The 22,381-nt window shown below is 52.4% G+C and overlaps 1 protein-coding gene across 2 annotated transcripts in view; it reads left to right on the top strand.

Moving 5' to 3' along the window:
• The window catches only part of Sdk2 (sidekick cell adhesion molecule 2), a 267,967-nt gene that overhangs the window by 170,151 nt on the left and 75,435 nt on the right, over window positions 1-22,381 (top strand). For both annotated transcript variants that reach the window (XM_055592508.1, XM_055592509.1), the window contains exons 5-12: window positions 2,583-2,716; window positions 12,427-12,538; window positions 14,079-14,269; window positions 14,420-14,503; window positions 17,078-17,272; window positions 17,864-17,980; window positions 18,761-18,928; window positions 19,801-19,903. In XM_055592508.1, coding sequence (XP_055448483.1) covers window positions 2,583-2,716; window positions 12,427-12,538; window positions 14,079-14,269; window positions 14,420-14,503; window positions 17,078-17,272; window positions 17,864-17,980; window positions 18,761-18,928; window positions 19,801-19,903 — 1,104 coding nt within the window. The remainder of the gene's footprint in view (window positions 1-2,582; window positions 2,717-12,426; window positions 12,539-14,078; window positions 14,270-14,419; window positions 14,504-17,077; window positions 17,273-17,863; window positions 17,981-18,760; window positions 18,929-19,800; window positions 19,904-22,381) is intronic.

Genomic DNA, 22,381 nt, shown 5'->3' with positions numbered 1-22,381 from the left:
TGTGTGTGTGTGTGTGTGTGTGTGTGTGTGTGTGTGTGTGTGTGTGTATACTGGTCTCTCCCTCTTACGAAACCCCCAATATTCAATCATGGAGCTCTGCCTAATGACCTCACCCAACCCTAATCATCCCCTTCATTCCCACCCCTAAATGCCAAGGTCAGATTTATTTTAACTCATCAGCTTTGCGGAAGACATTCAAACAACACCCAGGCCATTGCACTCAGCCTCCCACGTGGACAGCCAGGGTCCGACATGCATCCTGGACCTCAGAGGATACTCACCGGGCAGAAGTCCCGGCCTCTGCTACTAGCTGCCCACGGTGCTCTCCCAAGGCTGTGGTAATCAGCTGTCCAGCAATCATAAAAGGCGCACTGGTGGCGAAGTCCCTACTGCTGGCTGAGAACCACATGTGACCACTCTCTGTCCTCTGTGCCTTACACCGACACTCGCATATCATCCGGTTTGCAAAAATGCCACTCCCACCATGCATCAACCACCATGCCACACCTAGGAAGACAAAAAGGGGCATAAACTCTGTTCTAGGAAAACTTCAACCCATTCCTAAAGCCTCTCTTCATTCTTGAATTATCCCCTCCTCCCTTAGTTTGCTCACAAAACGAGCTATCTAAGCCCTCCAAGTCATGGCGTGGAAAGGGACAAACAAACAAACAAAAAGTCTCATTTGTAACTAAAGTATAACTAAAGCTGAGACTGGGAGTAGGGAGTCTTCCCAGTCAAGGAGGGAAGAGTTGAGGTGGGCTCCTTCTCTGGTGCAGACCACATGAGTCCAGTGCCCTGAGAGTCCCTCTATCCTGATGCCAGACTGTGCCAAGAGAGAGCTGTGGGAGATGGTGGGTCACTAAAGTGCTTGTCTTTCAGGCCTGAGGATATGAACAGTATGTTAAGCACAGCGTGCGGCTCCCACTGTAACCCCAGCACTTGGGGGTGGGGGCAGAGACAGGAACATCCCTAGGGCTCCCAGGCCCTGCTCAGCCAGCCTAGCCTAGTTGGTGAGTTCCATGCCAGTAAGAGACTCCATCTCAAAGTGGTGGACAGCATCTGAGGACCAGCACCTAGAGTGGTCCTTTGGCCTACACACACAATACGTGCACATGGACCCACATCTATATATAGCCAGACTCTTAGGCACACACACACACACACACAATTCTAGCTTGGCTATGATATTATTCCTGTCTCCTCATAACTAAAGATAAAAAGAACTCTCCATAGGGAAAATAGGACATCACTCAGGTCCCTAAGCATTGGGAGCCAGAGAGCTTGCCACCCTACTACCCAGAACTATCCTGATGGTGTGAGGATTCTCAACCTGAAAAGACCCAAAATGAGGAGCAAGGGTGTGGGGGCAGCACAGCCAGGCTAGGAGAGAGCTGGGCCAGAGAGACGTTAGCGAGGATGTTTATCTGAGAGCCTGTTTAAAACTCTGTAACATTCACCTAATGGGAAAATTTGAAGAGAATTCAACTGGATTTGTCCTTGTTAAACTAACATTAAGGATGTTTAACAGCTGTCTCGGGCACATCGCATTACAATCTGGAGACAGACTTGGCAAACTAATGGTTTTGTTTGTCATCAGGAGGATGGGTAAGAGAAGCTGGGCAGAGCTGGAGTGGGCAGCATTCCAGAACCACTTCACACCCATTTAAGGGGGACCCCGGCTCCCTGTTTTCCTGCCTGCTGGCTTTGCGATGAGAACTGGGAAAGAGAAACACCCTGGAACACAAGGCTCATCTGGTTTTTCCCTATGGGCCAGCCCAGTTCACAAGGGGAGGGGGAAACTGATCCCCAGGGAGGGGACTGGAGGGGTGCGGCCCTCAGAAGTCTGGTTCAGGCCAGCTGTGCCCTTTGAGTCTACTTAAACTGGTGTAGAAAGCAGCCAGTCCCAGGGCTGGGAGATGGCTTTATATATAAAGTGCTTGCCTTGCAAACACAAGGGTCTGAATTTGATTCCCAGAACCCAAGGGTAGAGGGTCACATTTGTAACCGCAGCGCTGGGATACAGAGACGGGCTGATCCTTGGAATTCACTGGCCAGCTCGTCTAGCTGAATAAGTGTGTTTCAGGCCAGCGACAGACCCTGTGTCAACATCTGAACACCTGAGACCGACCTCTGGCCTAGACACACACACACACACACACACACACACACACACACAGATTCTAGAGTCATTCTTGTCACTCATCATTCATTGTCAGGCACTCCTTCACTCTGTGAACTTTTGGAGGAGGCAACCCCACAAAGCCATCAAGGCTATGATATGGACAGGAACGGAATTCTAAGAGGGTCTGGGAAAAAATGCCCTGAACCTGACCCTAGGGTGGGCTCTAAGAAAGCCTGAGCTTCAGGGAATGAAGGGGTGGTTGGGATTTGATGGGCAGCACCCCAATCATGGTAGAGTCTCTGCAAACACTGTCCCTGGGTTTTAACAGTAAATGGCTGGAGGGTCTCTTGGGGGCTGTTCTCCCCTTCCCAACTACGGGATCAGTCAGATCCCCCAATCATACAGCCTGGCTCCAAGCCCTTTGGGCCCCTGTCCAAAAGAATCTTTTGCCTCTTCCCAGAGCCATCACGCTGGAGAACACCCTGGTCATCCTGTCCACAGTGGCTCCCGATGCTGGCCGCTACTACGTGCAGGCCGTTAACGACAAGAACGGCGACAACAAGACCAGCCAGCCCATCGCTCTCGCTGTGGAAAGTAAGTAAGCAGGGCTGGGGACCATCCCTGAGCAGAAACTGGCGGGTCATTAAATCTCAAGAAGATGGGGCTCCAGGGGGCTGTTGGGAAGATGGAGTGGGAGAGGAGGTAGAGCTGGGGATGGGTGGGTGGAGCCCTCTCAAGAGGAGGAGGAGCCGAAGCCTGTGTAGGGGGACGGCGTAAGGGAAGTCAGTGAAGGTCACAGATGTGGAGGGAGTGGAATTCTGGAGGGGGTGTTATATGGCGAGCAAAGTTCCAGGAAAGGGTAGGCTTCTTCCAACCACAAACACGTCCACCAGAGGCTAGGGGGAGGCAGAGGCAAGTGAGAGAATGTGTGCTCACACGTGTGGCTGCCAGCCACCCCAGGCTCAGGTGCATATGGAGACGCCACCCGGGGAGATCGGAAGCTCATTTTAAGAGAAATACACTAACCGTCTGCCCAGCTGGCACATAAAAGCGCTGTTTCCGCCCGGGGCCAGGCATTCCTCTCAGCAGGCTCTTCCCCAGACTTCTGCCTCTGCCCACCTTCGGATATATGGCTTCCTGGAAGCTCAGCCCATCAGAACCATGCCCCAGCATCCCTCCAGCACGGGGACACTCATTCAGTTGAGTAGGGTTGTCACCTCTAGTCTGCCTCTCCCCGGCCTCACCCTCAGGATCAAGTCCAAGTTTGAGAACAAGACCACCACTTCCTGAAGCACCTGCGCACCATACAAGTGGGGGAGGGGGACCAGATGTTCCCGTACCTCCACATCTGTATGCTTCCCGCTCCCAAAGCACATCTCATTTATCACTCGTGCCACACCCATATGCATCCATCAGTGACAAGTTGGTTGTCTCTGCCTTCTCTTTTCCTAGCTTCTGTCTGCCAGTTTCTAGAACGTTCCCGGCCCCTCCCCCAGCCCCGTCTCCTCTCTGGGCCTTCTGAGCTCCAGCTGATTCCTTCCTCTAAGCCAGTTTCCCATATTCCTGAAAAGAAATTTGAACCTGGGGAGGAGAATCCACTCTGGTTACTGACCAGAGGTGATCCTGGTCACCTCTGATATTGACCTGAGCCAGAGCTGTTTATGCAGTAACAAGGAATTTGTTGGCAAGGAGGCTTTTTTTTTTTCTAGAGATTTCTCAGTGATAAGGCTACTCCCCAGTCTCTTGGAACCCAGACATATATATTTAAGAATTAGTGTCAAACTAGGAATGTAGCTCAGTTAGTTGAGAATTTGCCTGCCACACACAAGCCCCAGTTTCTGTCCCCAGCACTACATAAAACTGGGTGTGGTAGCAAAATGCATGTGATGCCAGCATTTAGGAGGTAGAAGAAGGAAGATCAGGAGTCCAAGGTCATCCTTGGCTTCATAGCAAGTGTGAAGTCAGCCTGAGACACAGGAGACGAGGAGACAAGGAGATAAACTAGGAATGGTGGCACATTCCTTTAATCCCAGCACTCTGGAGACAGAGGCAGGAAGATCGCTCATTATGTAGACTGCGCTGTTCTTATCTATATAATGAGATTCTGTCTCAGAGAGAGAGAGCTGGGGAGGAAGAGAGGAAGAGAGAGAAACACACACAGACTGGGAGACAAAGTCATGGAGTGAGTTGTCCAAGTTAAATGGAGGCATTTTCTTGAGTGACTCAGTTTGCACCAGATCCGCAGTCAGGGAGCCCTTCCTCTGTTTTCCTCCTTCAGCATCCAACTCCTGCTCTTACAAACTGAGGCAGCCCATGGTGGCACTTTCTCTCTGTCCTATCTCAAACCACCCCAGCCTTCCAGCCAGACAGATGAGGCCACAGAGCTCCTTCTGTCCCTCTCATCTGCCTCCACCCCAGACCCACCCAGCTGCAGTCTCCCTTATTCCAAAAGCCCTCCATTCCTACATCCTCGGCCGTGATTAATGCCGGATCCAGAGCAAACTCGGCTGATTTTTAGCTAATTTCCCTCCCACGAGTGATTGCACTTCAAAATCCTCTGCCTGCACTGACGCGGGTCCCCAGCCTGCCTGCCAGCCAATTTGTGAAAGCAATTGCCACCTCGCCCACCAGCAGCTCAGCTCCCCTGTTACCTGGCTTGAAGCCACACCCTCCGTCTCCCCCCCCCCTTCTCCATCAAGCTCTGCTCCATCCGGCTCAGCAGCGTCTAAGCTGCCCTTGGGGGAGTCACTCTCTGTTGGAAATGGAGAAGGAAAGAACCAAGGTGGTGGCTCCAGAAATTGTACCTAGCATCACACTCCTGAAAGGGCACACGTATCTGACACACACATGGACACACACATGCACACACATGTACACATGCACGCATGCACAGGGATCAAACCTGCAATATTGCATAGAAATACAATATAGAATAAAATAGGGTATTAATATGAGCTCCCCTATACCATCTTTAATTTTTCCAGTGGTCTCATTTTTAATTCATTTATATTATTTATGTATTTTTATTTATTTGGAGGTGGAGGTTAACTCCCTGGGTAGCTGAGGATGACCTTGAACTCTGTCCTCCCGCCTCCACCTCTCAAGTACTGGGATGGCAAGCGTGCACCACAGCACTGAGCCTTACCTCATTTTTTCAGAAAGTAAAAAGGAATAAGCAGGGTTCATCTTATTAATGTGTTTTATTTAACCCGATGTATCCAAAATATCCTTTTAGCATGACATCAATATAGAATATATTAGCAGGGTATCTTCCATCGGATTTTTTCTTTTTACATGCTAAGTCTGTGAAATTTCTGTGTGTCTTATACTCAAAGCGCATCTCAATTTGAATGCTAAATCTTCATCTGAAATACGTGATCCGTATTTAGATTTCATCAGATTTACAGCCGTAAAGGTATAGTCTTACGTCCAAGATGCTCTGCTTCTCCTTAAAAGTGTTCTAATAACTGGATTGGGGATCCAGTTTTAATTAAATGTAAATTAGCTAAAATTAAATCTCGTTAAATCAAACGGACGCAAGCCACTTTTCAGGAGCTCGGTGGGCATGTGTGGCTCGCGATTCATACTGGACAGCCTGGACTGCGAGGCCTGAATACCCTGAAGCTGAAGAACCAGTTTCCTCAGGGCCAGAGATGAGCAGGTGTCTGTGTCCATCTTCTGAGAAAGTGCTAATGGCCCTTGGACGCCTGGCTTGCAGCTCCTGGGGCCTGATGAGTCACGTGCTCCCTGAGCCTGGCCGCTTCCATGGTCGGATGATATCTGAAGCAGTGCTGGAGGGCACTGGGACAGAAATAGTCCTGGGTGTTGAATTCAACATGGCTTCCACGTGGAGACCTCCATCTGTGTCCTGTCCCTACGACCTTCCTAGCCAGCAGCTCTCAGCAGCTCTCTCTCCCTGTTTGGCCTTGCCTATGAGGTCACGGCTTGATTGTTGAGATTATGGTGACCACAGCATCACGGGACCACGGAAAATGTCATATCATGGGCTGGGTTTCCATGGAGCCCCAAGGCTAAAGCCTTGGCTTCTTCCAATTGGGGTTTTGAGGGTTGTCCTTAAGCCTTTATCTAGCTCTAGAGCAGGAGCTGGACGAAGCACACACCTGCACTTTGGTTCCTGGGCTATGCCTCACCACAGAGGTCACAGGAGACCAAGTGGCCAAGCTGACCTACTCAGTGCAGATCACCTAGCCCCAAGAACTGTAAGTGGATGTCAAAAAACCATCAGCTTAAAAAAAAAAAAAATCAGCTTTTTTCTGAAAAGACCCGATGGGTGGACACCTGCCCATCCCCAGCCCTAAGGACCACAGCTCTCCTGCCTCTAGGTATCCAGGCCTCAAACACCAGGCCATCTGGCACATGACAGCCAGGCCTGTCCTACAAAAGTGAGTCACACCATACTTGGTGGCTTCTGACATCACCTTAGTTATCCTCCACTGAGGATTGCCTGCTTCCTCACTGCTTAAGGTGCTTGGCACCCTGACGGCTTACAGCTCTCTTCACCGGTAAACGGTTAGGCCGGCACTATCTGTGCCTTAGATTAAGTCTGTGGGGGTCAGGGGTCACGCATTCCACAGCACACATTGGGGAGTCAGGGACAACTTGAAGGAGTCATCTCTGTCCTTCCACCATGTGGGTCCTGGGGATGGAAGTCAGATCCTCAGGCCTGGTGTCAAGTGCCTTTCACTGTTGAACTATCTCACTGGTTCCCGTTATTCACTCTTTATAAGTGAAAAAAAACGGAGGGGACAGACCAAAAAAGTAATAGCATCATCCACTTCCCAGTGGGTTTTGCTAATCACTGGCAAAGTCAGGCCTGGGACCCATGTTAGATAACCACAAATCTTGAGCCCTAGGCGCTACTGTAGCTTCACAGGGTCCGTATCAGAATGCAAACAGAAGTCCCTCTTGTGGTGCTATCCACAGAAGGTCACAGCTGGTTCACTCACACACACCAGCTCTGTCAGAGTCATCCTAGCTCGGCTACATCTCCCAGCCTATCCCCGTCCTGGATCCCACCCTCTACCCCATCACCTAGACACCCCACCCCCTCACCCCTGCCTGGCTGTATTTCCTGAGCTAGAGAAGCCTGCACCCCATACTCTGCACCCTTCATGGGTCCTCCTGTACCAGTACTTCCTGCTCCAGAAAGTGAGAAAGCCCAGCATCCCAGGCCCAGCCTTCATCCCTCGCTCCTGAACTTCATGAATCAATGCCAAGTCCATACCAGGAGGTCCCAAGCCTGGCACTTCTGAACATCTCTAGCCATCTAGACGTCCCTTACCCATCTCAATGTGACAGATTCCAAACACATCTCCCTTTGAAACTGTTTTCCCTAGGACTTACTTCCCACTACTCTCTAAAAGGGCCCCATCTTTAGGCTTTCAGTCTCTCAACCACCATGACCATTCTGGCCTCTTCTTCCACACCTAGACAATCATTGCATCCTGTTGGCTTTGTCCTCTTGTCCTAGCTGGGTTCATATACCCTCAGCCACCAAGCCCAACCTGACACCCCTCAATCAAATCTGCTTCACCCCCATAGCGGGGATGGAAAGTGGGCTTGCTAGCATAAGGCAGCTCTGACCCTTTCTAGGCAACATGGTTAAGAATGATGCTGAGGGCACATGTGGGTTCCCTGGGAAACGCACTAGAGCCACTGAGCCCTTCCTCCTGCAGGCCGAAGGGGAAGCGTGGGGAGGGACAGCAAGACAGCATCAGACTCTGCCCCCTCTGAGGGACACTACTGTGGTGCCTACACCCTGACACACCTAGTTCTGTCATAGAGCACCCCTCTTTCTCTTCTCTCAATACCCCTAAGCCTAGGGCTTTCCCTCCCATGTCCAGCAGCTTGAGGCTCTGCCTTATGCCCCAAAGGCTGGGCCATGGGTGTCTCCCTCAATGGGGGAACCCCTAAGGCTCTGCAACTCCTACTTGTCAGTAACTCCAGGGTCTGACAGTCAACCGTGAGGTGGTGGGGACAGCTCTTCCCAATAGGGACAGGCTATTGCCAGGAGAAGGACTACCCTTCACTGAGCACCTACTTTATACACCTATGTATGCCCCTACTGTGTGTACCTACTATGCACAGGGTATTCTGCTCTCATGCTGGACCAGCTGAACCACCCCCACTCCAGCCTCCTTCTAGTCCTCACCATAGGCATCTTTAAGTCACCAGTGCGTTGGCATTGAGAGACTCCCACCTTCACTTCCCAGGACAGATCCTGACATCTCCCCATGTAGGGAATTCCCCCTTTCCTGGTATCCACCAAACAAGATGTGTTGAGCAGGGACCTAGATTCACACAGCCCAGATAGGTGCTACAGTTTGGTTTTTTTTCAGTACTAGGAATCAAACCCAGAACCCACAAATACTAGGCAATCACATTACAGCTGAGCTGTGTTCCTTGGCTCCTCTTAGCTTTTATTTCAAGACATAGGTTTGCTACGTTATACAGGCTGGCCTTGAATTTCTGTCTGCTGGCTTCAGCCTCCCGAGTTGCAATGGTAACAGGCTTGCAGCACCTGCCCTGGCTCTGGTGGTGAATTTTTTTTTACTAGAGGGTCTGCTACAGTTCAAGCTGATCTTGGACTCAACGTATAGCTGAGGATAGCCTTGAACTCCTGATCTTCCTGCCCCCACCTCATACATTCTGGGATTACAATGTGCCACCATGGCCAGTTGTCGTTTTGAGACAGGATCTTGCTATGTAGCCCTGGCTAGCCTGGAACTCACTGTGTAGACCAGGCTGACTTTGAACTCACAGAGAATCTCCCTGCCTCTGCTTCTTGGGTACAGGGATTAAAGGCCCCAGCCACCATGCTCACTTCCATGCCCGAGCTCTGCTGCCTCTCTCAGCTACCACATTAGGAACTGAACCCAGAGCCTCACTGCATGCTAGGCAAACACTCTACTCATTGAGCTATGTCCCCAGCCCTAAGTAACAATTTTTATTCCCACTTTGTCCCTGGGAAAACAGAGACTGAGCAGAATAGAGTCACCTGTGTAGGTCACCCAACCCCACCCCCAGAACACCTGGGACAGAGCTTCCCTAAGCCCCAGGCCTATCCTCCCTCCCTGCACTAAGGGTCCTCAGCCACCATGGTTCCCCTCCAGCCCTGAAGGCTGCCACCTGGCCACATGCTCTGGGGGTCCCTGTGTCACAGGAGCAGCCCTGGTTATTTAATCTCTACCTACCCATAGCTCACCTCCCTCCAGGCTGTCTGTTTAGCAGGCCAGCAGCAGCGGCTTGGACTCTAACAGTCTGTCTCCTCGGTGTGGCCCATTAATCTGGGCCATGGTATCTGCGCGCGGCCATGTAATAAACAACTTAGAGCACACGTTTATGGATTCAGCTATATCAGCAGCTTTCAATCCGATCACACTTTATGGCACCTACATGAGGCTTTATATTGTTGCAATTACTCTGCTTTATATGCCGCCTTCTTGCCCCTTCATTTTACTTTATTTTTTACATTTTATTCCTGTCCTTCCTGGGCTGTTTCTAACAAGGCCTAGAGCTCAGCTAGGAAACCTGCCTGGGGCTGTCCACAGTGGCTCACAATGGCCGCAAAGATATGATGTGCCTTTCTCCTGGCCCCCCAGAGGACACCCCCACACCATCACCTACACTTGTGCAAGCTATCGAAATCCACGCCCGCTAAAGAGTCCTGGAAGGGGGCCAACTACATAGACTTGTTGTCTCACAAGAAAAAGAAAAAAAAAGTCCTCTCAGGGTGCGTTTTAAGAGCCGGGAAGAGGCTGCGGGCAGTGCTGGGCCTGTGCTGACCCACAGAGAGGAGCCAGGCCCCTCTGAAAGAGCCCAGAATACACAGAGAGGCCATGATACCATGCTGTCCGCGCAGTGAGGGTGTCTCTTTGCCTTCTGTCTCATAAGCGCACTCACGGAAGTTCTCTCTCATTTTCGTCCCGCATCCTGGGAGGTGATGATGACAGCTGCCCCACAGTTCATCAGTCACATGAGTGCTTCTGCACACCTTCCAACCACCATGGGCATGTTCCGTGCTGGAGACATGGTGGCTCTCGGGACTAAACACCAGCTCAGAAGCTGTGACAGGGCCGTATGTCTGGCCTTAAGCTGCATTTATTGTCACCATGACGGGTCTGGAGTTGGAGACTAAGGTCAGGGAGTCACATGGCACGGCTGGTGAGAGTATGAATCCTGACTGGGACACAATTGCCTGCTCACTCGCTGTGTCCTAGAGTGGCTGAAAAGGAGAGAAAGTGAGGGAGGGAGTGGGGGAGAGGCAGAGACAAAGAAGTAAGGAGAAAAAGGGAGAAGAAAGGCAAGAGAGATAAAGAAGAGGCAAGAAATAAGAGACATAGAGAAGAAGGCAACTATGAGAGAGGAGAGTGGGCAGGAAGCAAACAAGAGAAAGAGGTCAAAGAGGCTGAAGGTGCTAATACGATGGTGGGGTCCAAACCCCACAACCCTAGCCATGTTGCCTCAGCATCTACAGGCTCACCTCCAACGCCATCATATCCATGTTAGGGCCCCAGCATAGGGACCATCAGGAGACACAATTCGGCCTATGGCCAGCACCATCATAGCTCCCATGCCAACACCTGGACTGGTCCCATGTGGTTACCATAACAATACGCCACCACATGGAGGCTTCCTATCATGAGAACTCTCTAGTGGGTCTGGAGGCAAAATCTGAAAGCAAGGGGCCATGATGTACTCATTCCCCCTCAAGGGGGGATCTCCACAGCCTCTTACTCTCCTTGTGGCTGGCATCCTTCACATTCCCTTCTTAGCTCCAGCCTCCACCTCTGCCTTTGCTTGCTTCTCCCTATGGGTCTGGTATCTGGAGTCCCTGATTCCTATGCAGAAGGTTGCTGCTCCCATGGGATAGAGAGCCTGCCCCCACTGCATCGTGACCACAGCTTCTGGGTGACCCTGAACCAGGGGAGGGGACTACTGGGAGAATTCCTTCCCTGAAGAGATGTAAAAGCCCCTCTCCACCCCTCGTTATAGGGCCTCAATCACAGGCCGAAGTGTGGTTCCATCAGAGTTCCCCCAGGTGTGTTAGTTGCTTTTGGTTGCTCTGGTAAAAACACTTTTGGGCTATGGTACAGAGTGAGAGTCCATACCGGCAGAGAAGCATGGCAGCAGGCAGGTGGAGCAGGGAGCCGGACCATCATCACATCTTGAAACTCAAACATGAAGTAGAGCAAACCAAAAGGTGGGCGAGGCTGTAAACTCTCAAAGCCCCGCCCCCCAGTGACGTACTTCCTGCAGCCAGGCTGCACCCGGTAGAAGGTCCACAACCTCTCCAAGCTTTGTCATCAACTGAGGATCAAGTGTTCAATATGTGAGCCAAAGAAAGGGGGGGGATGTTTCTCACTCAAACCACCATACTGGGGAACCAATGGGTTTATTAGGCCAACTTACAGAATTTGGGAGGAGCTTGGGGACCCCAAGGCAGCCATATTGGAAAACCTTCACCCAGCATGGACGATGGCTTCCCTATAGATATGGAACTTCTTTCAGCCAGTTTTCCCAAGCCGACACTGCCAAAGACCCTGACCCTGAGGCCTCCTGAAATTAGGCTTAATTGCATACAGATGGCATTAATTGCATACAGAGACCCTCCCTGCCCCTTCCTTCTCTGAGGGAATGTCAACAGCCCACAGACCCGATTCCAGTCTCTTAAACTCAGCAGTTGCAGCTGAGCCGAGGAAAATGGAGGCTGATTTGGGTGGAGGACCTTGTTCTCCAACAAGGAGGGGCACCACTGTATTCAGTGCAGAGAGTGTGTGGGCTGGTGCTGGGGGTCAAGGATGAATAATGAGGCAGATTGGCAAGGTAAACTTAGGCAGGCAGGAGCATTTTGAAGGTAGGGGACGAGATGGCAGTGAGTTGAGGGGCATGGCTGACTCACAGGAGGACTGGGGAGGCCTTTGAGGGCAAAGGACCTCCCAGAGCTCTCCTGATACTGACTCACGAGCAGAGGGAGACGACAGTCCCAAATCTGTCCAGGGGGGCAGCTCTGGAGCCTCTCACATAGCTACCTTGTCTGTGCCTTAAGGAATAAGGTCTCAGCCAGGCACAGTGGTACACACTCAGGGAGGCAGAGGTGGGCGGATCTTTGTGAGGTCGAGGCCAGCCTGGTCTATAAAGCAAGTCCAGGACAGCCAAGATTACATAGAGAAACCCTGTCTCAAAAAACAAACAAACAAACAAAAGGAGTAGGGTCCCCATGTGCCACGGGGGCAGAGTTGGGTCTTCTGACTCCACCTGCCTAACACTTGACCTCTTCTCAGATGTTGGGGGCCCTGCTGACCCCATCGCACCAACCATCATCATCCCTCCCAAGAACACCAGTGTTGTGGCTGGGACCTCGGAGGTGACCATGGAGTGTGTGGCCAACGCCAGGTGGGTGGCTCCTCTTTGACTGATACCCTACCAGAACTGTAGCCAGGAGCTCAGGAAGGTCCAAAAGCCTGGTCGGAGGAGGACCCGTGAGAGCAGAAGAGGAGTAGCAGATGGAGGCTGCAAATCCAGAGCATGGTGTCAAGCACGCTCAGCGGCGTTTCTTGTTCTTGTATACACACGGGGAACAAGCCAGCCATGGGGAGAGGCTGGGAAGAAGATTTCACTCAGGCTAGGGGGCCAGAGGGGAGAGCTTTCTGTTTCTAACACAGAGCTGTCCAGAGAGGGGAAGATGGTCCCTCAGAGAAGGCCCCTTCTGTACCTGGGGTGTGTGGAAGGGGATTGTGTCTGGGAGGCGGTACACATAGTGGGCACAACGTGGACTCTGTAAGGTACTATTGCGTCCCTCCAGTTCCTCACAGAAAAGGCTGTCCCCAAGCCTCCTCCTCCTGAGAGGACTGTGTGGTGAGAATTTCCCACAGGGCCTCCCTTTTCCCAACGTGACACAAGCGTCAAGAGCCTACGGCCCAGAGAGGGCAGTCAGTCTGCCCAGTCACCCGAGTGGCCCAATAGCAGTGCTGAACTAAAGCCAGCTCCCCCTACTACCACCGAGGGCCAGCTCCCTGCCCCACAGTAGGCCTCAGTCTGCTCATCTATCAACGGGGTGTGACCTGGCACACACCTCACCATAAGACATGCAAGGAGAGCACTGATCCCAGCCTGCCCAGCCTGGGTTATCTATGGAGATAAAGTCATGTTACATGTTACGGCTGGAGAATCAGACTGAGGATCCCAAAGTCCCCTCCAGCCGTGGATTCCAGGAGAGCTGAGTCCTTGTAATAATGTTTCTGAAAGCATGCTTCACAGAGTCCAGGCTTCTCAAAAAGGTGGGGAACTTGGCCAGGATGTGTATGAAAGGCCTGAGAAATCCTGCAGCCAAGAACCAGCCAGTGCTTCCCACACTTACATACCCATGGAGAGCCTTTTCTAGAAGAGCCTTTTCTGAGTGCCCCCAAACAGCTAGCCCCACTCTACTTAGTGGGGTCCAGCCTTAGGAACCACTAGGTACTGGGAAGGAACGTCTGAGCAAACCAGATCCCTGGAGTTTGGAGTACAAGGACCCATGATGGTGGGAAGGGATCCAGGTGCTCCTTGCCTCTCAAAGGTGAGGGTGGGTCTATCTGTCTGTCTGCCCTTGTGTCGCCTCTGTTCTTACCGCTTCCTCTCATCCTCCACTCCTCCCAAGATGCCTATTCAAAGAAGGGAAGGTTTGGTGCCCAGGGAGAGCTCAGCAAAGAAGTTAGGCCAGCTGCCAGGCTTGTGTATGCAGTTACCACTGCGTCCCGTCCCTGTTGGGAGCATTCTCCATGACACAAAAGCTCCCCTCCGTAATCACCGAGAACCTCTACAATTTCCCCATTCTACAGATGGGGAGCTAGCAACCCCAGTGCCAGCTCCATCGCTGTCCCATCCCATACTTGCCTGCCCCCGTGGCCCTTACAGAAGCCCTTGTCCAAAGGCAGCTGCCTCCCTCACCCCGTAGGCCTCTGATCAAGCTGCACATTGTCTGGAGGAAAGACGGGGCATTGCTCTCCAGTGGCATCAGCGATTACAACCGCAGGCTCACCATCACCAACCCCATGGTCAGCGACTCCGGCTACTATGAATGTGAGGCCGTGCTGCGCAGTAGCAGCGTGGCCCCCGTCACCAGGGGCGCCTACCTCTCGGTGCTAGGTGAGTCAGAGCAAGTGCTGGGGCTCCTCTGCAATGGGAGAGGGAGGGCACAGGCGGAGATCACAGTGGTGTGGCCAGATGCCATCTGCATAGTGGCTAGATAAAAAAGCAATAGGCCTCTAATCCCGTCTCCTGGTCCTTCCCCTGCAGAACCGCCTCAGTTTGTCAAAGAGCCTGAGAGACACATCACAGCAGAGATGGAGAAGGTGGTGGATATCCCATGTCGAGCCAAAGGTAACACAAAGACACGCATGCAGGACAAAGGCTCCACCCCACCCACCACCCTGACCTTCAACCTGTCTCATCCCTGCCAGGACATCTCTAAGCCCCACCTCCCTCTCCAGACCACATCAGTAAGCTGTGACAGGCTGACTAGGAGCTAGCACCCAAGAAACAAACAGCCAAATTACCGTAATCTCAGACTGCAGATCAACCCACGTAACTCCGGGGTTACAAATGAGCCCAAATTACCGTAATTTTGGGACAGGTGACAGACCCAAATTGCCCATAATTTGAGAGTTGTAGACAATGCCAAATCACCGTTTTGCCAGCATCTGCCGACCTGGTGTGTCTCACCTGGATGGGTGTCATCCACTCAGCCCATTTGAGGTGGGGGGATTCCTGGCTTGGACTTCTCCCTCTGCTAGTCCTAATTAACCCTCTGTTGCAGTTCCCCATCCTTACTGTCCCCACTCTGACAGAGCCAAGTCTAAAGGCAGATATAGCCATGGGACAGAAGGTGAAAAGGGGCTATCTCATGGAGTGTGGGGACTCAAGTATCCTAGCAACCAGAGGCTGAGACAGGAGGATTGCTGTGAGTTCCGGGCTTGCTGGAGCATAGAGGATCTTGAGCAAGGGATTTGATATGGCTTGTAGAGGGGCTTGAAGAGCTGCAGCACTCTGACCCTTGGGCAGAGGCAAAGATGAGGGCCGGTGGGAGCAGAGGGGTGGCAGGTGGACACTCTCTTCTTGTCCACGCAAGAAGAGTGAGCCAGGCTGGCTTTACAGATGAACCACATAGCTGGAGCTCTCTTGTTTTCCAACTTACATATTTGCAAAAGAGATGAAGAAGCCAATAAACAAATAAAGATGCCTTACTTCATCTCATTTGAAATGTCATGAGCTGTGAGATGACCAATTATTTTATGTGCCACTAAGAAAGAAAAAGGGCTACCAATTAAATCATGACATGCTTTCCATGGCAAGCCACATCCTGGTCCCCCACTGTGTTTCAATGTGTAGCAAAGAATGGGTGTTGTCCAATGAATGAAACACAGGGACAGCTGATGGCAGGGTGGAAGTGAGCTAGGGGCGGGGGCAGAGCTGTGGCTGCCTCTTGAGCGTAGAGCACATCTGGGGAAGTTAAGTTTGAGCAGAATCAGGGAGACAGAGAGGATGAAGGGGGAGCATGGGGAGGACCGAGGGACACCTGTGAGGAGAGAGAACCAGGCCAAGGGATGGAGAACTTCATCTTCCTCTGTGTGCAGACCTGAGATGGGAACCTGCTGGGGCACAGAGGCCCCTCTGCCTGCTTCTACACCTCAGCTCCATTGTCATGAGTTGGCCACTGCACTTGGAAGTTAGCATAGGACCCAGAGGCTGATCCAAGCATTGCAGTGGAAAGTTAAAGGCACACCTGCCATCCCTGCTCAGGATGATGATGATGATGATGATGATGATGATGATGATGATGATGATGATGATGATGATGATGATGATGATGAGAGGAGGAGGAGAAGAAACAGATGATGATGAAGAAGCCAGGGTGGAGACTTAGCTCAGCTGGTAGGGTTTGCACAGCATGCATGAAGCCCTGAGTTCAGTCCCCAGCCCTACATCAACTAGGTCTGGCAGCACACACCCTTTGTAACACTAACACTTGGGGGGTCAAGGCAGGGGGATAAAAAAAAAGTCAGAGTTATCCTCAGCCACATAGAGAGTTCAAAGCCAGCCTGGGATTTAGTAGTCCCTGTCACAAAAATAGCAATAGGGCCTAGCAATATGGCTCAGTAGTTAAGAGCACTTGTTGGCTCTTGTGGAGGACCCAGGAGAGAGGGCTCGGAGGCTAAGAACTCACACTGCTCTTGCAGAGGCCGTGAGTTCAGTTCCCAGCATCCCTGTCAGGAAAGTCAGAACCAACCCCCTGTCGTTCCAGCTCTGGGTGGGATGGATGCCTTTGGCTTCTTACGTACATACATACACATCTTCACATACATGCATGCACATGCACACAATTTAAAATGAAATAACTTGTTTTGTTTTGAGACAAGGTTTCTCTGTGTAGCCCTAGCTGTCCTGGTTCTCTCTCTCTCCCCCTCTGCCCCGCAGACCAGGCTGGCCTTGAACTCCTGCCTCTGAAATAACTCAATAATAGGGACAGATGGGATGTCTCTTTGGTGATCTCTTTTTTTTTGCTTGCCAAAACCCTGACAATCTGTGGTCAATCCCCGGAACCTACATGAAGGTGGAAGGAGAGAACTAGCTCCACAAGGCTGTCCTCCGACCTCCACACACATGCAGTGCCACATGCGTGCCCTCCCCCCGATAATAGAAAGTTAAAATTTAAACAGTGTGCCCCCCCCCAAAATGTCCAGTGATGCATCACTTCAGGAAACTGGTTCTAGGAAATTTCCGTTCTCAAAAACAATCTCTATTCTATCCCCAAATTTTCGAGAACTTTTAAAGAACATGCTCCATAAAATCGATGCCCATGAGAAGGTCCTAGAAAGCAAGGCGTTCTGGGACCTCCTGCAGGCTTCAGGCCAGGGAGGGGGCGAAGTGGCTGACCATGGCCCCGGCCTCCCTCAGGGGTGCCGCCTCCCTCCATCACCTGGTACAAGGATGCCGCATTGGTGGAGGTGGACAAGCTGACTCGCTTCAAGCAGCGCAGCGACGGCGGCCTCCAGATCAGCGGCCTGCTGCCCGACGACACCGGCATGCTGCAGTGTTTCGCTCACAATGCTGCTGGCGAGGCACAGACCTCCACCTACCTGGCCGTCACCAGTGAGTGCTCTCCCCGGAGCCTCCTATGAGGCGCAGCAGCCCTGCACACTGCTGAGGGCCATTGGGGGGGGGGGGGGGCTGCACTATGGTGGGGTCCCACGTGACACCAGCTTGTCACATCCCCTCAGCACTGCTTCTTGCCAACTGAGAGGAAACCCCGCTCGTCCATGGTCTTCTCCAGGGGTCCTGGGGCCATCGATGCCCTTGGAGAGAAGCCAGTTTCAGTTCCCATGTCTGTTGATCTCGGGTCAGAGGCATCACCTAGGGTTCCGAAGACCCAGCCCAAAGGCAGCCGCCAGCTGCGCGTTCTTGGACAAACCATTGCATGTTCAGCCGCGGTCCAAGTCCCACTGTCTCTGTCACAGAGGTGTGAGCTGCCCTCTGGGTCCTCAGTTTCCCCAGTTCCAAAGGGCAGAACTGTCCTTACGGGTAACCTCGGGACCTCTCCTAGGCCTCCCTGCAGAAGGCCCTAGGACACCAGGGCCAGACGGTGGAGGGGAGGGCCTGTCTTTTTGTGGGCTCAGAGCTCCTGGCCTCTGGCTGGAGATCTTCCTAGGTATCGCTAATAGATCCTACTGTCTCCCTGTACAGGCATCGCCCCTAATATCACCAGGGGCCCTCTTGACAGCACAGTGATTGATGGCATGTCAGTGGTACTGGCGTGTGAGACCTCAGGGGCACCTCGGCCTGCTATCACTTGGCAGAAAGGTAGATGGGATGGACACTCAGAGGGAATGGCCATGTGACGACGGTCCAGGAGAGTTTTCAAATCTAGCTCTGGAGCTAGCGGGGTAGAGTCCCTATGGACAATTATAAAGGCTATATGCTGTACCACCCATCTTTCACAATCCACGTTGCCCTGTGTCTTTCTATGTCTCTCTGTCTCTGTCACTCCCAGGCCAGACCTAAGACCTCCTATGTCCCACTGCAAGAGGTGGTGTCTTTATCCATCTGCCTGCCTATCTATCTCTATATATAAATATATATGTGTGAATATGTGAATATGTATGTGTGTGTGTGTGTGTGTGTGTGTGTCACAGCTTCCCTGCTCTGCCCCACTGCACCCCTCATCCATCCCTCCTCCTCAGCTCCCCTGAAGGTGATTCTCTCCAGAAACATCCTGTCCTGTAGCAGGATGCCTATCATCACCTTGTCAGCCCATCTCCCGCCTCCTCTTCCCTGCCCGAGTGCAGCTGCCTCCAGGCCATGGCTGGCTGCCGCTAGCAGCCACAGCAGACAGAGTGTGGCCTCCTCTAGAGAAGGGCAGACACGGTGGTGGGCGGAGGAGTGGCAGAAAGGGTGGCCTCTATAGAAGGTGCTGCTGCCCTGTCATCCTGGGCCTGTCACCAAGCCCCAGCTCAGCCCTGTCCCCAGACCCATTTAACATTCCCAGAGCTGGGAGGCTGCCTGAGGTTTCCCAAGACTGGAGCATCCAGGGACAGTTTCAAGGCTTCATCTAACACCCTAACAAACCCTGTGTCGCCTCAGGGGAGCGCATCTTGGCCAGCGGCTCCGTCCAGCTACCTCGCTTCACGCTCCTGGAGTCCGGCAGCCTGCTCATTAGCCCAACCCACATCTCGGACGCTGGTACCTACACCTGCTTGGCCACCAACTCTCGGGGAGTAGATGAGGCCTCGGCAGACCTGGTCGTGTGGGGTGAGTGACCATCCACAGGGGTGGGCAGCCAGCACCTGCACTTCCATTCTGTATTGCTGACACAGCCAAGGCTCCTCCTGCCACAGGGACGGTGACAAATTAACTCAGACACCAGCAACCAGGAGCCGGTGGCTCTGCCAGCAAGGCCACAGGATGGAGAGGCTGTGCCGTGCTTGGCTGAGTCCAGAGAACTGTAAAAAGCTGTCTTGGGTATTTTAGGGCAGAAATCAACACAGGGCCAGAGAGTAAATATTTTTGGCTCTGTGGGCCAGACAGTGTCCATCACAGCCCCTCCCCTGCCCTTGTGCTGCTGAGAAGGCAGCCAAGACAGCGGTGGCATAGTGCTGAGGCCCACTCAGGTGAGCTTGTCTGCTCAGGATGCCACCTGCCATTATCCGTCTCAGCCTGGAGAGAAGCCAGCAGATGTCTCAAGCCTCTTCCGCTTGGGGTGTACACCCCGGACTCGCAGGCTTATGGTTACCTAAGAAGGTTGAGCCCTAGGGCCAGGGGTGAATGGCTAGACCCTGTCTGTCATCTATCACCAACAAGCTGGCCTGGTGGCCCTGACCACTCTCGGCTTGCAGTTTCCATTCCCTTCCTGGCACTCTGAGCCCTCGCCATGTTTGTGGCTTCTGAGAATCACAGTGTCCCTGGTACGCGTTGTCCTTTCCGCTCTTCTGAGACTTATACAGCACACTCCTGTCTACAGATGAGGTCATCCTTCATCCTCTCCCAACATCCAAATGTACAACTCTAGATCACCTCAGCTACGACTCTCCCCTGCCAGATCATACCAGGGTGCCAGCCTGTTCACTGAACTGTCCCTGATACCGTATCCTTGCTCACTGTACTGTCTTCACCTTGCCTTACAGCCCGGACCCGCATCACCAAGCCACCCCAGGACCAGAGCGTCATCAAGGGCACCCAGGCCTCCATGGTGTGTGGAGTGACCCATGACCCCAGAGTGACTGTCAGGTACTCCATGAAAAAGGGGAAGGGATGCTTATAGGGTGACACCATTGGGGAGCTGATGCCACCAGGAAGGCCCTGTCTCAACTTGGGGATGATTCCCAGAGCTGGCACAGGGCTGAGGTAAAGAAGAGTCTGGGTGCCTGGAGACCGTACTGTGTGAGCTGTGTTGACGCAGAGTCCCAATGAGGAAAATGGAAGGCAGAGAAACAGAGCGAGGAGGAGGGCTTTGGAGATGGCTCGATGCTAAGAACACCTGCCGTAAGGACCCGAGTTTGAATCCCAACACCCAAAAACGGGGCACAGCTGCAGGCAGAGTTGTCACCCTAGCACTGTTGAGAGGCAAAGCCGAGATTGGTGGAACTTGCTCCCAGCTGCCAAGGTTCAGTGAGAGACAGTGGAGGAGTAAGGACGAAAATTTCAGACGGGACACCTGACAGTCCTCTGGCCTCCACACATTTGCACACACATCTGCGTGTATACAATTGTGCACACACACTACACACAAAGAAAAGGAGCAGCAAGAGAGGAGGAAGACAGGGAGGGGAGGAAGAAAGGCCTCGAGGATGAAGAGGTAGAAGGCTCACGTTACACGCTCCCCACTTTTCAGAACCCCTGACTAACCTCATGTGAACCAGTTATTTCAAGCACCCACTAAAGGTCTTCGTGTCTTGTTTTAATATTCACAGTAGCCTGGGTGAGGAGACAAAAGTAGTCATAGAGATAGGATGGGAGCCAATCCCAGGGGATGAGAACAGAAGAAAAGAAAAGAAATGCCCAAACGGAACTTAGCCCCTCCCCACTGTGGGGAAGCCAGAACCGTGGTCCTCAAGATATTTGGGGCCTCGAGAGCTCAGCGTGGCTCTGGAAGCCACTGTAGAGGGCGTGTAGAAGGGCTTGTGCAGACTCAAGCTTCCACATACCCAAGCTTGAATGGGAACCCCCGGGGCGGGGCACCCTCAAACCTAAGAAGACCCCGGGAGCTACAACCAGGAGGCTGGGGGGTTAGGTGAGGGCTCCTTTAGAGGATGCAGCACGCTGCTGTCTAGCTAGGACTAACACCACTGGCACGGAGGCCAGGAGGGGCGGGCACTCCTGCCGCCCGCAGACATGGCCTCCCTGAGCCTCACAACTGTGTCCTGGGGCGCCACCTGGTGGTCATTGGGCAGAGGACAGTCTGCCAGTCCCAGTGTATAATAGTGTTCCGAGGAACCAAGATTGCAGGACGCCAGGTAGACTCTCAAGCACCACATGGCCTGCCCGGGCTGCAAAGTGTCAATGTTGACCTTTGGGGGCATTGTCACAGGCCAGCGTGAACACAAACATGACCCCTGAAATCACGAACAGGTACAGGTAGCCAGAATGCAGGCACAGGGACTTCGGGATCCTTAGCATTGGTTTTACCAGGTTTTTCTCTAAGAGGAAAAAAAAAAAAAAAGCAACTGTGAACATGTCCTCAGAGAGAACCCACGTCCACGACACTGTGTGTCACACTCTGGCATGATCTAGTAATGTCCCTTCTACATCCACTAGTTGAAAAACAGCTGAAAGACCACTGTGCTGCCTCAGCAACTGTTTCCATTGCTTGCGTGTGTGACTGTGTGTTCGTGTGTGCGCACATCTGTGCACGTGTGTGTGAATGCATATGTGTGTGCATGTAAACGCATATATGCATGTGTGCCTATGTATATGTCTGTGCATACGTGCATGCCAGTGTTTGTTCGTGTGTGTGTGTGTGTGTGTGTGTGTGTGTGCTGTATCCACTGAGCCATCTGCCTGAAACCCTGTTGATATTTTATCTATTAAAATGTCACTTGTTCCTATTTCAGAAAGACCAGTGCATTTTTATTGCTCCTCTGGGTGGTTCCTGAAGGAACAGAATTCGGGGTACCCTTGCTTCTGCAGACCCACTCTCTGGGTTTCCCGGCCACCTGCAAACGGGAAATTTCTGTGGCAGTTTCCTGGAAGCCCTCCTCACCTGACGGTGAAATAGCCATGTTACACACTCTTTCTAAGATGGGAGGAGAAAGAACTGTGCCCTCATCACCACCTCCACCTTTGCAAACTAGCAGAGTGGCTGCCCAAGGCCAGCCCTTTGTCTCCGCTCCCAGCCTGTCTTCCCTGGGCAGTGGAGGCCCCTACTGCCCTCTGAGGCCTTCAGATAAATAGGGGAGGGCAGATCTCAGCGTTTTTAAAGCTGCCAGGTGATCCTGATTTTTCTTTTTTTTCCAGGAACAGGGTATTGTAGCGACAAAGCACAACGGGGTCCCCTGGGCAAGCTAGAAAGGCAGAAACCGACCACTCACATTCAAGCATTGGCCGCTCAAATCCCAAGTGATGTGTTGTCAAGACAAAGCTGGGCCCCAGGGAGGAGGCCCAGACAGCTGCAGGCCGACAGCCATTTCGAAGAATCTATTTGGTATCTGGGTCCAGATCTAGACAGAACCTGAACAATCCACTTTGAGACATTACTACAATTAATAA

This window comes from Psammomys obesus, unplaced genomic scaffold, assembly GCF_907164565.1.
Source record: "Psammomys obesus unplaced genomic scaffold, mPsaObe1.curated_primary_1811, whole genome shotgun sequence".
Lineage (NCBI taxonomy): Eukaryota > Metazoa > Chordata > Mammalia > Rodentia > Muridae > Psammomys > Psammomys obesus.
The sequence above is the reverse complement of the archived record's forward strand: the minus strand, read 5'-3'. Positions and strand labels throughout refer to the sequence as shown.